Below are 18057 nucleotides of genomic sequence, written 5' to 3'. Positions count from 1 at the left end.
AAGCGTCTGACTTTAGCTCAGGTCACCATCTCGCGGTTTGTGAGTTCGAGTCCCACGTCGGGCTCTGTGCTGACAGCTCAGAGCCCGGAGCCTGCTTCAGATTCTGTGTCTCCCTCTCTCTCTGCCCCTCCCCTGTTCGCACTCTCTCTCTCTCTCTCAAGAATAAATAAACAGAAAGAAAGAAGAAGAAAGAAAGAAAGAGAGAGAGAGAGAGAGAAAGAGAGAAAGAAAGAAACAACAAACAAAGAGACAAGTACCTTCTGTCAATCCTTCAAGATCCTCCAGAAAGGTTAGAACAGACACGCAATAATTTGCAAATAAGGTCTTCTCTGCTCCCTTGGGTTCAACGGAGGAGCTGGGAACCAAGCTGCCACGGCTTCAAGACCAAGGCCACCGATGTGCTGGGGAGAGAGTCAGGAAGGGGTAAGTGAAAAGGCACAACACTTCCCCCCATTTGAACGTGCCTTTTTCTTGATCAGGTGTTCATTTGGTTGCTGTAAACCTCGATTTTCCAGAGCTCTGCTGGAACTCTGGTTCACTTCCGGCTTCCTCCCTGCCAATGTTTCTGTGGGGGAGCAAGAACTTGGAGCTTCCCAGCCACCATGTTGCTGACGCTGCTCGAATAGTTTGCTGCTCTCTCTTTGTCCCGGGTCTGACTCACAGAGACGGACAATGCACCGAGCAATTACATCTCTTGTAAATCAAGTTTAACTGTGTGTTTACATAATAGTCATGGGCTGCTTGAGTGGAACAATAGCAGAACCGAGGAGCTTCGACAGGGATCAGAGACTGCCCAGATGAACGGGTCTGGGACCTGGCCCTTTGGCAGAAAGTTTACCTGATTTACAACGCCTGGCACAGGAGAGATGCTTCAAAATTAGAACTGCATTGAGACCACAATCTCTGAGCCAATTGGCAAGGGTCTGAAGTCAGTCTTTTATCTTTTACTAGCTTTTGTGACCACTGGAAGCTTGCTAAAATGTACCGCAACCCCTTGCTTTTTTAAAAGACAGGAAACAGAATTACTTTACAGAATTTGCTCAAGTTTTACGGTATTAATCTGTGGGTGCTCATTTCCACAAAATGATGGAAATGGTGCCTGAGAGGCCTTGGTGTTGCTAGTTGCTGGCCTCTTGTGACAAGGCTATACCTGTTCTGCTGTTGAGCATAAACTATCTTACAACCCAAACCCCACAGGTTCACTCTCTGTGATGGAACAAGACCAACACGAGGCCGCTGTCATGTCTGTAACTGAATTGCACAAGGAAACTGCCCAAGCCACAACAATGACCACATGTATCACTATTCTGACACAGACGATTGACTATTTTTTTTTTAATTTTAACGTTTATTTTATGTTTGAGAGAGAGAAGAGACAGAGTGCGAGGAGGGGAGGGGCAGAGAGAGAGGGAGGCGTAGAATCCGAAGCAGGCTCCAGGCTCCGAGCTGTCAGCACAGAGCCCGACGCGGGGCTCGAACCCACAAGCCGTGGGATCGTGACCTGAGCCAAAGTCGGACACCCAGCCGACTGGGCCACCCAGGCGCCCTGACTATTGCTTCTTTTTTTTTTTTTTTTTTTTTTTTAAATTTTTTTTTTTCAACGTTTATTTATTTTTGGGACAGAGAGAGACAGAGCATGAACGGGGGAGGGGCAGAGAGAGAGGGAGACACAGAATCGGAAACAGGCTCCAGGCTCTGAGCCATCAGTCCAGAGCCCGACGCGGGGCTCGAACTCACGGACCGCGAGATCGCGACCTGGCTGAAGTCGGACGCTCAACCGACTGCGCCACCCAGGCGCCCCTACTATTGCTTCTTTTAACCCCATTCCATTTGTTCTTTCTAGATCTAACGATGAAGATACCCAATCACAGAATTACACTGACTTTCCGATATCATTAATCAAAGTTCCAATTCTTGGAATTCCCTCCCCACCCCCCCCACCCCCCGCCCCCCCACAACCAACTAATGTAAGCCCAAATCATAGATAGTAAGTCGATCCATCCTACCAGCCTCTACTGAGACGCATCACGGTTCCTCATGGTGTATGGTCTCCACCATCACAACGTATCAGTAACTCAACTATGTTCTACTGTAACTGTGTTCCTGCTAATCTCTGGCTGCATGGCATTGATGAAAGCAAGACGTAAGTTCCTCCTAAAATAATGTCATTTTCATGGGGAAAGATGTTAACTATATGGAAATGAAAGAATTTAACCTTAAAAAATTGCTTTGGGGGTGGCCTGGGTGGCTCAGTCGGTTGTGTGCGACTTCAGCTCAGGGCATGATCCCACGGTTCATGGGTTCAAGCCCCGCATCGGGCTCGGTGCTGACAGCTCAGAGACTGGAGCCTGCTTCGGATTCTCTGTCTCCCTCTCTCTCTGCCCCTCCCCTGCTTGTGCTCTCTCTCTCTCTCAAAAATAAATAAACATAAAAAAAATTCTTTAAAAAAAAATTGCTTTGGATCCTAGGAAGAAATCAAATAGTTCAAACCACAAAAAGGAATTAATCAATGATGTAATAAAAATACTAAAAAAAGCATCTTGAAGTAACTGATTATGAAAATAGAATATCAAAATTTATGGAACGCACACAAAAACTTTAGGGTCAAATTCATACTTTTAAATACATTAGAAAGGAAGGAAGACCTAAAATCAACAATCTAAATTTCAACTTCACTAAACCTTAAGGAAAAGAGGATCAAAAGTAATACTGAAAATAACAGAAATCAATGAAGTAGAGAAAACCAATAAAAAAAATCCACAAAACCAAAATTTATTCTCTGACAGGATAAAGAAAATTGTAAAAATCAAAGCAGCACTAACCAAGAAATAAAGAAGACACAAATTACAAAAATAGAAAACCAAGGAAACAAACAAATATACATGCTCCAAAAAAAAAAACAAAAACAAAAAACCCCCAAACTCCACCCCTCACCCACCCAAATCTACAAACATACCTGAGATTTTTTTTTTGTAAAGCTATAAAGGAATCCGGGCGCCTGGGTGGCTCAGTTGGTTAAGCGTCCGACTTCAGCTCAGGTCATGATCTCACGGTCTGTGAGTTCGAGCCCCACATCGGGCTCTGTGCTGTCAGTTCAGAGCCCGGAGCCTGTTTTAGATTCTGCGTCTCCCTCTCTCTCTGCCCTCCCCCACTCACGCTCTATCAAAAAATGAATAAACGTTAAAAAATTTAAAGCTATAAAGGAATCATATAAACCTCTTTATGACAACAGATTGGATAATTTATTTGAAATGGACAATTCCTAGCAACATTCACACCTACTAAATCAACTCAAGAAGAAACACTGAAAATCTGAACAGGACTCTATTAAGTTAAGAAGTTCAAGTAGTAGTTAAAACATCTTCACACAAAGAAGAGCTGTGGTCCAGATAGCTTTACAGCTGGAATTCTAACATACTTTTTTTTCTTAAATTTTTAAATGTGTATTTGTTTTTGAGAGAGCGAGAGAGAGAGAGAGAGAGAGAGAGAGAGAGAGAGAGATCACACGCACAAGCGGGGGAGGGGCGGAGGGAGACAGAATCGGAAACAGGCTCCAGGCTCTGAGCTGTCAGCACAGAGCCGATGCGGGGCTCGAACTCACAAACTGTGAGATCACGACCTGAGCCGGGAGGTTTAACCCACTGAGCCACCCAGGCGTCCAGTTCTAACATACTTTAAAGAAGAAATAATACCAGTACCAAACTAATGAAACAGGAGGAACTACATTAGAAATAATTTTATCAAATCTAGACAAAGATATCACAAGAAAAAAAATGGCAGGAACTCTTTCACACTGTATACTTGTGTCAAATCACCATGAATAATTAATTAATTTAGAGAGCGCATGAGCACAAGTCGGGGAGAGGAACAGGCAGAGAGAGAGAGAGAGAGAGAGAGAGAGAGAGAGAGAGAGAGAGAGAGAGAGAGATTCTTAACCCGGCTGCACATTTCAACATGGAGCCCAACACCGGCTCGATTCTATGACCCCTGAGATCACGATCTGAAATCAAGTTGGATGCTCGACTAGCTGAGCCACCCATCACCACGATGTATATTTTAAATATCTTATAATTTTATTTGTCAATTATACCACAATAAAGGCTGGGGGGGGGGGAAAACACTGATACACAAGCAGGTTTGGGTAGACCGAAAAAAAAGGGGGGGTGGGAAACAATTAGATTAATGACCTTCACAAACACAAAATCTCTTAACATGCTGAGAAATGAAATATGGCAATACATATAAAGGTTTATACAGTATAGCTAAGTGAAGATTTTCCAAGAAGGCAAGGGTGGACTTAACATCTGAAAACCAACGTAAGATATTAAAAGACTAAAGAGAAAGTATATAATAATCCCCAGAGGAAAAGAAAATGAGAAAAATCCAACATCCATTCACTCTACAACTTCTCATCAGATGATATCTAGAAGGAAATTTCAGGGGCACCTGGGTGGCTCAGTTGGTTAGGTGTCTGACTTTGGGTCCGGTCAGGATCTCGCGGTTTGTGAGTTCCAGCCCCGTGTGGGGGGCCCCGTGTGTCAGCTGTGCTGACAGCTCAGAGCCTGGAGCCTGCTTGGGATTTTGTGTCTCCCTCTCTCTCTGCCCCTCCCCTGCTCGCTCTCTTTCTCTCTCAAAAAAAAAAAAACAAAACAAAACAGAACATTAGAAGGAAACGTCAATCTGATGAAACATGAAAAACCTACAGGTAGCATCCTACTTAGGGGTGTAAGACTGAATGCATTCCTCCTGGGACTGGAAACAAAACAAGTACTCTCTCCCACGACTTCTATTCAAAACTGTCCTGGAACACCAAGCTAATGCAAGGCAAGGAGGGAACTTAAAGGAACAAAGGTTAGAAAGAAGCAAAACTCTTTATTTGCAGATGACACAATCTCGTCTGTAAAAATAACCATCGAAACAGGGCACCTGGGTGGCTCAGTCGGTTGAGCATCTGACTTCATTTTTTTTTTTTTTTTCAACGTTTATTTATTTTTTGGGACAGAGAGAGACAGAGCATGAACGGGGGAGGGGCAGAGAGAGAGGGAGACACAGAATCGGAAACAGGCTCCAGGCTCTGAGCCATCAGCCCAGAGCCCGACGCGGGGCTCGAACTCACGGACCGCGAGATCGTGACCTGGCTGAAGTCAGACGCTTAACCGACTGCGCCACCCAGGCGCCCCGAGCATCTGACTTCAGCTCAGGTCATGATCTCGCAGTTCGTTAATTGGAGCCCCGCATCGGGCTCTGCGCTGACAGCTCAGAGCCTGCTTTGGATTCTGTGTCTCCCTCTTTCTCTCTGCCCCTCCCTTGCTTGTGCTTTCTCTTTCTCTCTCAAAAATAAACATTTTTTTTTAAATGTATTGCTAACTACTAGTAATGAAAAATCCAGAACTGAAATTAAGAATGTTCCATTCACCACAGCATCCAAAGAAAAAAATACTATTCTGCAATGACAGCATATTCTGCAATGGCTAGCTCTGTGGAATCCTCTCCCCAGCAAAACAAATATAAATGATGAGCCGCTTTAAAAACCCAATCCTTTTAAGGCTCTGGGAAAGTGTCATGAGGGTGTGTAACAAAGGAACATTTACTCAATAAAACCTCAGAGTGAGCACGGCTTGGCTCCTGGAGCCTGCTTCAGATTCTGTGTCTCCCTCTCCCTCTGCCCTGTCTCTCCCTCCACTCTGTCTCTCTCTCTTTCAAAAATAAACATTAGGGGCATCTTGGTGGCTCAGCTAGTTAAATGTCTGACTTTGGCTCAGGTCATGATCTCACGGTTTGTGCGTTCGAGCCCCGTGTGGGGCTCTGTGCTGACAGCTCAGAGCCTGGAGCCTGCTTCGGATTCTGTGTCTCCCTCTCTCTAAAATAAACATTAAAAAATTTAAAAAAAGTTAAAAATCTATGCATATATATGAAACAAGTAGGCCAGCTAGTTTACCAGAGAACCAGGGGAAGAGCGAGATAGGAAAGCCCTCTTAGGGTTAGAGCAAACCTCAAACCCTGGCCTCGAAAACTACCTCTACAAGGGGGCAGGAGTGAAATTGGATCAGACTCTGGAGCAATTCATGTCTCAGTGTCAAAAACAACAAAGCAACCGGCCTGCCGTAACGTGTGATCAGGGAAAGACTCAGTGAGATCCCTGCCCAAACCAGCCATCCCATTGTGACTGGAAGCAAGCTCTTGTGACAAGAGGAACGTCAGAGGCTCATATGTGGGGAAAAAAACAGATGTCACCAAAATGTCAGCTAATCACTGACCACATCAACAAGCAAACCACAAGCAGCCCCGAAAAGTCAATAATCTAGAATGTCCAATTTTCAACTGAAAACGTAGAATACGTGCAAAAACCCGGAAAGGATGGACTTACAGACAGAAAAAAAGGCAGACAGCAGAAACTGCCTGTGAGAGGGTCTAGACAGATGATAGGTTTAACAAAGACTTCGGGGCACCCATTATAAATATGCTCAAAGATCTAAGGGAAACCATATTTAAGGGAGTAAGGGAGGGTATGATGATGACATCACATTAAAGAATATCAACAGTGAGAAGTTACAGATGAATAAAGATTATGCAATCTAAAGAGCAGAGGAGGGTGAAGAAAACTGAATAGAGCTGCTGGAAAACGTGGAATACTGAGTGCACAAATATGCATAATGGGACCACCAGACAGAGAAAGGAGGATATTCCACTATTATTGCTGCAAACAAATTCTCTGACCCCTTCTCTTCTTTCACTCTTTTCTGGGACTCCCATATCGTGCATATTGGTTGGTTTAATGGTATCCCTTAAGTTCCTTGGCTTAGTTTAGTTTCCTTTATTCTTTTTTTCTTTGCTCCCCAGACTCAAATTTCAAACGACCTGTTTTCAACTCTGCAGATTGTTTCTGCTGCTTGTTCAAGTTTGCTTTTGACCCCTCTGGCGAATTCTTTCAACTCAGTTCTTGTAGATTTCAGCTCCAGAATTTTATTTTATTTTTTTTTAAAGGTTTATTTATTTTTTAATGTTTACTTTTAAGAGACAGAGTACAAGCAGGGGAGTGGCAGAGGCGGGGGGTCGGGGGGGCGGGCGGGGGGTCAGAGGATCCGAAGCAGGCTCTGGGAGCTGTGCTGATAGCAGCGAGCCCGAGGTGGGGCTCGAACTCACAAACTGTGAGATCGTGACCTGAGTGGAAGTCGGATGCTTAAATGACTGAGCCACCCAAGCGCCCCAAGGCTTATTTTTGAGAGAGCGTGAGCAGGGGACAAAGAGAAGGGGACAAAGCATCCGAAGCAAGCTGCGTGCTGACAGCAGTGAGCCCGATGCGGGACTCTAACTGAGGTGAAGTTGGATGCTCAACCGACGGAGTCCCCCAGGTGCCTTGGGCTCCAGATTTTTATTTTTATTTATTTTTCTTTTTAAATTTTTTTTTAATTTTTTTTTTCAACGTTTTATTTTATTTTTGGGACAGAGAGAGACAGAGCATGAATGGGGGAGGGGCAGAGAGAGAGGGAGACACAGAATCCCAAGCAGGCTCCAGGCTCCGAGCCGTCAGCACAGAGCCTGACGCGGGGCTCGAACTCACGGACCGCGAGATCGTGACCTGGCTGAAGTCGGACGCTCAACCGACTGCGCCACCCAGGCGCCCCAGCTCCAGATTTTTAAAAATGATTTCTCTTTGATATTCTCAACTTCTTCATCCATTGTTCTTTGGACTTTATTTTCCTTTTAAGCTCTTTAGGCGTATTATTTTAAATTCTTTGTCTACTAAAGTCTGAGGCCTGTGTTTTGTTAGGCTTGGTTTCTGGAGATTGAGGGTTTGATTTTAGTGGGCCAGGTTTCCAAGTTTCTTTGTATGCCTCATCATCTTTTGTGGAAACTTGGGCATTTGATAAAACAGCCACATCACCTCTGTGCAGACTGGCTCCACGCAAAGAAAAGACTGCCTCTTCAGCCCAGCATGAAGGCCTTTTCTGGGCAAGGGTCTTCCCTCGGTCTGTGGGTGTGCTTTGTTCTCAATTCCCCTGTAAAAATATCTGCTTTTAATTGTATTAATTTCTGTAAGAGTTTCACAAGTCCAAATCCTAGACCATTTGAGCACCTTCGCATTGATTGACTCCACCGTTTTTTTTAGAAGATTTTATTTTTTTTAAAGTAATCTCTACACCTAACGTGAGGCTCGAGCTCACAACCCCGAGACCAAGAGTCGCATGCTCCGCTGACTGAACCAGCCAGGCGCCCCAACATAATCCCGTTGTTATTTGTGGTTTGTGGTCATCTTTATCACTACAATTCATTCCACCTCTCTCTCTTTGACCACAGATGTCACCCTGGCAGTCTTTGGCAAGAAGGCACTGACAAAACCATGATGCAAACTTTTGGAATGAATAACGGAGGACGAGAAATTTAATTACAAAAATTACGACTACAGAATAAAAAACAAAATTGGAGGAAAAAATATCTGAACTCGTCTGCACACGATGACCCTCGGAATGCATAATGCTGACAAAATTACAGGTTGACTTGAAAAGCCACAATCTCAATGGGACGTTTTAATATATCCTATCAGGAAATGGAGAAGATAACATTTGTTAATATCCAACAGTTAATAAAAAAATTTTAAGGACCATGGACAGAAACAGTGGTTTGAGCTTTAGAAAATGTTTTAAATCACATAAAAACATAATTGAAAATATACCGAAGACTTATGTTCAGATGTGAGTAATCAGAAACACCCACAATCTGCCTGATAAGGAGAAGGTGCTTATTTTCACACGAAAAGGCTTATTTTCACAGAAGTCACTGCACAATGCGGTAGAGGAATAAGTTACCATGGGGTTCCTCTTGGCTGCCTGTTGTAGCTGTACTGGGGAAATCAGGAACACACAGTAATTAGGAGTATTAACAGAACAAGGGGTTTACTACACCAATTAGACCCTATACAAATACAATCCAGAGAAGAGGGAAGTCAGCGCTTTAAAGAACATTCTCAACCATGATGGTCTGGTGGACACGTGATGGCTTGCGGGAAAATCCAAGTGGCATCAACCTCTGCCAGGTCGTAGGCCTCGTGGCGGCATCTGTGGAAAGCTACAGCTCTGAGAAAATGGAAGTCAAGTAGCTGACGGTGGTACTGAAGATACTCTTGACGGGCAGGGCAAAGAATCAGCAAAACGGGCTGGAAGGTGTAGGCAAAATTCCTATGGTATCGATCACTGTCTGTACCGTGATTCCAAAAACTAAGGCCTGCTTCCTTTTTGCCTTCCAGCTCTCATGCAAGTGAGGCTACCGGTGAATTCTAACATGAAACTATAAAGAGAGCAGATTCTAGAAAATTAGGTCACAACATTACCCATGTTGACCTAACGCATTCCAGGAGTGCTATCTCCAATGCTACTTTTTTTTTTTTTTTTTTTTTTTTTGGTCTCTTTAAGTATAATCTCCAAATCACAGTTGGGAGAAATAACAGAGTCAAGGGAAAAGACGTAAACAGCGATTCCAATGAGATTATACCCTATGATAAACTCTGCATACTTACAAATTGATGCCTACAATTTATTAACCAGGAAAGAAAAGACTCTTTGGATTAAAACAACAACAACAACAACAAAAAAAAACAGAAACCATTTCACATATGAAAGGAGGAATATTTATAAGAGACAAGGAATATCCAGTACCTGTGACGGGAGGTCCATGAGAAAATCCCAACAAGTACCAAAATGTCATTATACCATAGCCCCTTCACGTTCAGAACAGTTAAGAAATTATATAAAAATTAGTACTTACATATTACAAATACACCGTAACTCACCCATAGATCCAATAGACTTGAAAATGGAAAGACAAAACGTTTACAAACTGATTTCAGGAAAAAGACTACTTACTAAGCTTCCGTACTATTGCTTAAACAATGCTCACAGAATTGTCTCAACTCAACGTTCAGCTGAAAAGCAACAACCAGAAGCTATAGTCCAGAGACTGAGTTTCAGAACCAAATTCATTATCTTCAACTTCTGAAGCATTTCTTTCACGTGGTGAATTCTCTGGAGTACTGTCTTTGTGCATCAGACTTTCCCATGTTTCTTACGTTTATGTCATTTTTCTCCAGTGGTGTTTTTACACGACTCTGTGTTTGTTAAGACTGAACGCTCTCCTGTACTTTTCAGTTAACAATTTACCTATCTTGTGTGCATTCTCATCACGTGTTTATGTAAGGATGTGGGCCAATTGAAGGCTTTCCCACAGTGTTTACATTCAAGAAGTTTCTCTCCAGTGTGAATTCTTTCATGGCTTCTAAACGAACTGGGTCGACTGAAGGCTTTCCCACATTCTTTACATTTATAAGGTTTCTCTCCAGTGTGCACTCTCATGTGTCCTCGGAAGGTTGTGCGATAAATGAAGGCTTTCCCGCATTCCTTACATTCATAGGGTTTCTCTCCCGTGTGAGTTCTTTCATGTACCTGAACATAACTTGAGCAACTGAAGGCTTTACTGCATATTTTACATTCATAGGGTTTCTCTCCCGTGTGAGTTCTTTCGTGTATCCGGAAGGAGCTGGGACAATTGAAGGCTTTCCCACACTCCTTACATTTATAAGGTCCGTCTCCAGTGTGTGTCATCATATGTCTGCGAAAACTGGTGAGGGAGACGAAGGCCTTCCCACATTCCTCACATTTATAGGGTTTCTCGCCAGTGTGAGTTCTCCCGTGTATTTGCAAGCCTAGAGGAGAGCTGAAGGTCTTCCCACACTGTTTACATTCATAGGGCTTCTCCGCGGTGTGAGTCCTTTCGTGTCTTCGGAAGGACGTGGGACAACTGAGGGCTTTCCCGCACAGCTTACATATATAGGGCTTCTCTCCAGTGTGAGTTCTCACATGCACTTGAAACGTGGTGAGCCAATGGAAGGCTTTTCCGCATTCTTTACACTGGTAGGGTTTCTCGCCAGTGTGAGTCCTTTCGTGTGTTCGGAAGGAACTGGAACAACTGAAGGCTCTACCACACTGCTTACACTCGTAGGGTTTCTCTCCGGTGTGAGATCTTTCATGTATCCGATACGAACTGGGACAGCTGAATGCCTTCCCGCACTCCTTACATTTATAAGGTCCGACTCCAGTGTGCGTGATCATGTGTCTTTGGAAGCTCCCGAGAGAAATGAAGGCTTTCCCGCATTCCTTACAGTCGTAGGGTTTCTCTCCGGTGTGAGTTCTCTCATGTTTTCGAAGGGAGCTGGGACAACTGAAGGCTTTACTACACTTTTTACATTCGTACGGTTTCTCTCCCGTGTGAGTCCTTTCATGACTGCGAAAGGAGCTGGGACAGCTGAGGGCTTTCCCGCACTGCTTGCACTGATAGGGCTGCTCCCCCGTGTGCGTCCTTTCATGTGTCTGAAAGGTCTGATGATATCTAAAGGCCTTTCCACACTGTTTACACTGATAGGGTTTCTCCCCGGTGTGAGTCCTTTCGTGTTTTCGAACAGACTGGCGGTATCGAAAGGATTTCCCACATTCCTTACATTTGTAAGATTTCTCTACGCTGTGGTTTCTTTCATGTTTTTGAAAAGGCTGGAGATAACTGAAAGCTTTTCCACACTCTTTACATTTATAAGGCTTTTTTCCATACTCCTGATACTTGTATGGCTTTGGCGAAGCGTGAGATCTCTTATGCCTATTAAGGGACGAATGGCGCATAAAGACTTTTCCACACGCGCTGCACTCCCACGGTTTTACCTCGGTAGAAGTTTTCTTGTTCAGATTAAGATGCGGAATAAGGCTGAAGTTTCCTCCACACTGACCACCTTCTTTACTCTGATGGAGCCTCTCTACCATAGGACTCCTGAAAAAAAAAAAAAAATCCAGAAGTGTATTATTGATTTGTGACTTCCTACCTATTAGTAAATACTAGGATTACATTGTTACAATTCATAGGAAAAGGGTAGGTTTTTCTGTCTTGTATGAACTGTTTGAAACATTCTGCTCGACCAAAACTCTTCCGTGAAAGTAGTGAGAGTCATATATGGAGTTTCTGAATACTATTTACAAACGAACTCTTTTGCAAACACTGAACACTTTGGTGAAAATTTTCTAGGAAAACCTACATCTGAAGCTGGGCTGTCTTGTGTCTGCTTTTTTTTTTTTTTTTTTAATGTTTATTTTTGAGAGAGACAGAGAGAGAGAGTGCGAGCAGGGGAGGCACAGAAAGGCAGACACAGAATCAAGAGCAGGCTCCAGGCTCTAGGCTAATAGCACAGAGCCTGACGTGGGGCTCAAACCCACGAACCATGAGATCATGACCTGAGCTGAAGTCGGATGCTTAACCAACTGAGCCACCCAGGCGCCCCATGTCTGCTTGCTTTTCAATTCTTGGCAACATACAAAGATTCCTTTGGATGCTCCTTTCCACCGTGAGTGCAAGTTACCTTAGATTTCTTCCCTGGTTTTTGTACTGATCATCAATGTTATGGTCTTTCCACTTTTTCCCTACAATGCAAACCCAGAAAAAAAAACCAATAAATTATAGAAGAATTATCACAAGTCCATGATGAGCTCTGCCCATGCCTGATTTGCCAAAGGACTCCTTTGCCCCGTTCCAAACCAAAGAGCACTGATGGGCAAGAAACACGCGTCCTCTAACTGACGGGGGGAAAGTGAGCTGTCATCCTTACCTACTGAGGCCAGGTTCCTCAAGGTTTCCCGCATCACATCTCTGTAGAGTTTCTTCTGTGAAGGATCCAACAGAGCCCATTCCTCCAGGGTGAAGTTTACAGCCACATCCTCAAAGGCCACTGCGTCCTAAAACATCCCACATACGTGTGGAGGAGGATGGATGAGACAGCGCTAGGAATCTATAGTCAATTCATAAGAAGTTCACATGATTCTGTGATCTCAAAATACTCTATGACTCGGTCATCAGAATTCCCACTCTCTCTACACAATCATCTCCTCAAAAATTTGGTAGGGTCATGAATACACGGAAATTCTCTCTACTTTGGGGGCGCCTGGGTGGCTCAGTCGGTGAAGCGTCGACTCTTGATTTCGGCTCAGGTCAGGATCTCGCGGTTCCTGAGATCGAGCACCGCGTCAGCGCACAGCCTGCTTGCTCCCTTGCTCGTGGGCTCATGCTCCTCTCTCAAAATAAATAGATAAAACTTTTTTTAAAAGAATTATTCCTTCTACTACGTTTACTACGTTCACTTCCAGTCTCATTGCCTTCTAATGGTAGAGTCCCAAGCACGTTGGGAAAGGAAATACTATGCAAATGAAAGAAACATTTCCATTGTAAGGCCACCAATTCCTTGTGAGAAAAAGCTCGCCTCCTTCTTAATTACCCACCATGTCACACAACACTCCATGAAGCAGAGGGGCACAGCCACGTCGTTTCAATGAATAAAAACACAGTGAAACATTGAGAGCTTTTGCTTCTTTAAAAAATTCTTTTTAATGTTTATTTTTGAGAGAGAGCGAGAGAGAGAGAGAGGACGTGCAGGGGAGAGGCAGAGAGACAGAGGGAGACACAGAATCCGAAGCAGGCTCCAGGCTGTCAGCACAGAGCCCGACGCGGGGCTCGAACCCCCGGACCGTGAGATCGTGACCTGAGCCGACATCGGATGCTTAACCGACTGAGCCACTCAGGCGCCCTGAGAGCTTCTGCTTCTCTTTCCACTGCCAACCATGAAAGGCCAGAAGGCCTGTGGGAATCCAATTGGTAACTAGGACCAGCTAGCCATATTGTCCCCAAGTACTCCAGGCCATCAGGAATAGTCTGACGCAGCTGGCTGAATGAAAATATCCTGGCAGAGAAGTGTTCGTTTTCATCTGTCTATAAAAATATCTGTCAGAGATTCACTCATTCCCTCCTATCCGTCCCATTTCACGGGGTGAGGATGTCATTCAGATATTACAGCTTATGTATGAAAAGGAAGGCATCACAACTCCGAACCCCACAAAACCTCTCTACGCAAGGGCCTCGGAGCCGCTTCTCGCCAACTTTTAAGCACGTGTATGCACATACGCTGAGATGACAGGATGCTCGGCAGAACCCTAACAGCGTACCTCAGGCCCTGCTGAGCTTGAGGAACTGGATAAACATTGCAATCTGCGAGAAAGTTCACTTGAAAGCCACAGTGGTTTGACGGTCAATGCACTCATCATCATGAGACACACAAAAGGTTCAGCAGTGTGTTGTTGTTGTTTTTTTTTTTTTTTAAATAAATTTATTTACATTGAGAGAGAGCATGAGCAGGGAAGAGGCGGAGAGAGACAGGGAGAGACGGAATTTCAAGTAGGCTCCACGCGGTCAGTGCAGAGTCTGACGCGGGGCTCAAACTCACGAACCAGGAGATCATGACTTGAGCCGAAACCAAGAGTCAGACGCTTACCCAACTGAGCCACCCAGGAGCCCCGTCAGTGTTTTCTCCCAAAAGAACACAGAGGTTCCCTTCTCTGATCTCAGGAGGCAGTGATATTCAACCAGTTGCCCTAGAGGCTGCCCTTCCATTTCCTGCACTTCTGACCCCTCGTGTGGGGACCAGGGGCATGCCAGCCTAACCTCTGGGCACAGATATCCCTCAGCTACACAATTCCCCTAAAGGCTGGTCTCTGAACAAGATCATTAACTCACTGAGGTCTACGTGCAGGTGATAGAGAAATGGCTCCCATACGGTAATTTGGATGGTAGATTTCACCCATTTGGTTAAGAAAAGACAACAGGAAATCCACACTTCTTGCGAGATCCACGGAGTAAAAGGAACTACTTGGATTGGCTCAATTACTTGGATTGGCTCCAATTACTCTGCAGCGCTGGCTCATAAAAGCGTCCTAGTACCTCGCATGTGGAAGAGAGTTAACGTTATTAGCAGGTCTGAGACGGCGGATCCTTACAAATGCCTGCTCGCGGTGTCGGTCCTTCCTTCATTGGTATCTGGGAGCCAAGATATAGGAGGGACCTCCCCAACCTGATGAGAGTGACTCAGTGTGCCCAAACTGTTTAGGCAAAGATTATGACGTATCCCAAACTCTTGTGCTCGTTCTGAGAGTCCAAACTTTTGTTATGCGCAGTAGAGGGGGCCTATGGGATCTAGGCACGGAGTCCCGAATGAACTTCCCTGGAAGACAGTATTTTACATGTGTTGTTACAACTTGTTGCTTGGGGAAGTGAGCCCATCCTATGGATTACAGTAGGAGATAACATCTCCTTGAAGCTTGCATGTGGTTTCCTCCAAAACAAATTTATTTATATTTTTTAAGGTGTGTGTGTGTGTGTGTGTGTGTGTGTGTGTGTGTGTGTATTTTTAAGCCATCTCTACACCCAACGGGGGCTCCAACTCATGACCCAGAGATCAAGAGTCCCAGGCACCAGGGGCGCCTGGGTGGCTCAGTCGGTTGGGTGTCCGACTTTGGCTCAGGTCATGATCTCACAGCTTGTGGGTTCGAGCCCTGCATGGGGCTCTGTGCTGACAGCTCAGAGCCTGGAGCCTGCTTTGGATTCTGTGTCTGTCTGTCCCTCCCCTGCTCACACTTTCTCTCTCTCTCTCAAAAATAAACATTAAAAATAAGTTTAAAAAAAAAAGCATCACAGGCTCTACTGACTGAGCCAGTGGGGCATCCCCCTCCAGGACAAATTTAGCTGAACACTAAACAAGACTAATGAATGATATTTAATAGTCCTAATGGAAAAAGATGTACATTTTTCTCGAACAAAGAAGAATGAAAAAAAGTGAAAATATGGTACATGTTCTTAGAAATAACTCCACTTCTTAAGATGTTTTCTCTCCCAAAATGTATCTTTATTAAATTCCAACAATCCCCAAAACAGACTTTTTTTTTTTTTTTTTTTTTAACGTTTATTTATTTTGGGGACAGAGAGAGACAGAGCATGAACGGGGGAGGGGCAGAGAGAGAGGGAGACACAGAATCGGAAACAGGCTCCAGGCTCTGAGCCATCAGCCCAGAGCCCGACGCGGGGCTCCAACTCACGGACCGCGAGATCGTGACCTGGCTGAAGTCGGACGCTTAACCGACTGCGCCACCCAGGCGCCCCAAAACAGACTTTTTATTAGACCTCCAAACCTAAAAGGAAAAACAAATGTCCAAAAATGGTCAAGGTCTTCCAAAGAACAAAGTGGCGGCTTGCCGAATATACATCAAAGATTTTCAAATCACAGTATTCCAGACAACATAGCATTAGCAGAAAGAAAAACAGACCGAGAGAAAGGAAAAGGGTCTTTCGTGGACCAGCATTAAATATCGAAAGCTGGTCAAGGGCGGATCAGGCACTGTGGAGCACTGGCAGACATCTGAAGCCCTTTAATACATGGGGCAAAGACAAATTGTCACCTAACTGGAAAAGCGCATTATATTCCCTCCTATCCCGTGGAAAATAGCCAATTCACTGTAGACTTAAATGTGAAAGATAAAACCAAGGCACTTGCAGAAGCCATAGATAAATACTTTATTGATCCAAAAATAGGGAGAATTTTCTCAGATAAGGGAAAGAGTAACATCTAAAACGAGACGGGGGCGCCTGGGTGGCTCATTCGGCTAAGTGTCTGACTTCGGCTCGAGTCATGATCTCACGGTCCGTGAGTTCGAGCCCCGCCTCGGGCTCTGTGCTGACAGCTCGGAGCCTGGAGCCTGCTTCAGATTCTGTGGCTCCCTCTGTCTCTGCCCCTCCCCTGCTTGTGCTCTCTCCCTCTCTCTCAAAAATAAATAAACATTAAAAACAATTTAAAAAGGTCTAAACGAGAGACTGAACAACTCATATATAAACTAAGGAAATCAAAAAACACAAGATAGAAGAAAATATCTGTAATACATGCAACATTAAAGAGGTTAGTGTGCAGAGTAAGACTCAACATATAGTTTAAAAAAGGAGAAAATAATCAAAACATATTTAACAGAAGATGAAAGACCATATGCGAAAAAATGTCTCTCTCAAAAATAAATATTAAAAATATTTTTTAAAGTTAAAACTAAAAGAACACTGTTTAGTGGGGGCGGGGAACAGATGGTAAAGGTTTTGAAGAATAAAGAATCCAGACAGAGGTCACATGTGGTGTCGGATGGAGAGGAGTCAGGTCAGGAACATTGGGAGGCTGACAACTGCTCAATGCCCACTTATAAATCTTAATGATCACAAACATGTTTATACTGTTATTACCACAAAGTCTTCTGATAAGGCATCAGGCACATTATTTTCTGAACATATTTAATGATAAAAATTTAAAGAATTAAGTTTGGAGAAGTAGGTTTTTTCTTTTTTTTTTTTTTTTTTTTTTTTACCCTGTAAGGTGGAAATCTGAGTACTAGTTCACAGATTTTTGGCAGCCAAAACTGGTAACAAGGGTCTATTTTGAAAGAATTGGTGGGGCGCCTGGCTCAGTGGGTTAAGCGTCCGACATCAGCTCAGGTCGTGATCTCACGGTTCGTGGGTTCGAGCCCCGCGTCGGGCTCTATTGCTGACAGCTTGGAGCCTGCTTCGGATTCTGTGTCTCCTCCTCTGTGCTCCTCCCCAGCGCACGCTCTGTGCCTCTCTCTCAAAAATGAATAAACGCTACAAACAATTTAAAAAAAGAGAAAGAATTGGTTATATACTTACCTTTTGCTTATTTTAATGTTTCTTTTTTGAGAGAGAGACAGAGCATGAGTGGGGCAGGGGCAGAGAGAGGAGGAGACAGAATGTGAAGCAGGCTCTAGGCTCTGAGCTGTCAGCACAGAGCCCCATGTGGGGCTTGAACCCACAAACCGTGAGATCATGACCTGAGCCGAAGTTGGACATTTAACAGACTGAGCCACCCAGGTGCCCCACATAGTCACTGTTTAAAAGCAAAGGGTGACGTGTCTTGGTATGGAAAGATGTGAAGGACTTATCAATAGAATAATGAAGCAAAATGTATTCCAACAGATACACCAGTGTACCTTTTCTTTTTTTTTTTTAATTTTTAAATTTTTTAATGTTTATTGAGAGATAGCATGAGCAAGTGGGAGAGGGGCAGAGAGAGAGAGGGAGACACAGAGTCCGAAGCAGGCTCCAGGCTCTAAGCTGTCAGGCCAGAACCCGACATGGGGCTCGAACTCCTGAGCCATG

The 18057-nt window shown here is 44.3% G+C and overlaps 1 protein-coding gene and 1 long non-coding RNA gene across 5 annotated transcripts in view; one reads left to right on the top strand and one right to left on the bottom strand.

Annotated features, from left to right (window-relative positions):
- The first annotated feature begins 221 nt into the window (after positions 1-221).
- Positions 222-8611, top strand: LOC123605327. The gene is made up of 2 exons (XR_006715724.1): positions 222-423; positions 8299-8611. It is a non-coding gene; the product is annotated as an uncharacterized LOC123605327 (long non-coding RNA).
- LOC123605325 (zinc finger protein 791-like) overlaps positions 8353-18057 on the bottom strand; it is a 45658-nt gene continuing 35953 nt past the window's right edge. For 2 of the 4 annotated variants that reach the window (XM_045492052.1, XM_045492051.1), the window contains exons 2-4: positions 12638-12764; positions 12392-12452; positions 8353-11808 (exon numbers count right to left, since the gene is read on the bottom strand). In XM_045492052.1, coding sequence (XP_045348008.1) covers positions 10155-11808; positions 12392-12452; positions 12638-12764 — 1842 coding nt within the window. In that variant the 3' untranslated portion in view covers positions 8353-10154. Of the gene's footprint in view, positions 11809-12391; positions 12453-12637; positions 12818-18057 lie in introns of all 4 variants that reach the window. The other 2 variants (XM_045492054.1, XM_045492053.1) reach the window with 1 other exon arrangement.

Source organism: Leopardus geoffroyi, chromosome A2 (genome assembly GCF_018350155.1).
Source record: "Leopardus geoffroyi isolate Oge1 chromosome A2, O.geoffroyi_Oge1_pat1.0, whole genome shotgun sequence".
Classification (NCBI taxonomy): Eukaryota; Metazoa; Chordata; class Mammalia; order Carnivora; family Felidae; genus Leopardus; species Leopardus geoffroyi.
The sequence above is the reverse complement of the archived record's forward strand: the minus strand, read 5'-3'. Positions and strand labels throughout refer to the sequence as shown.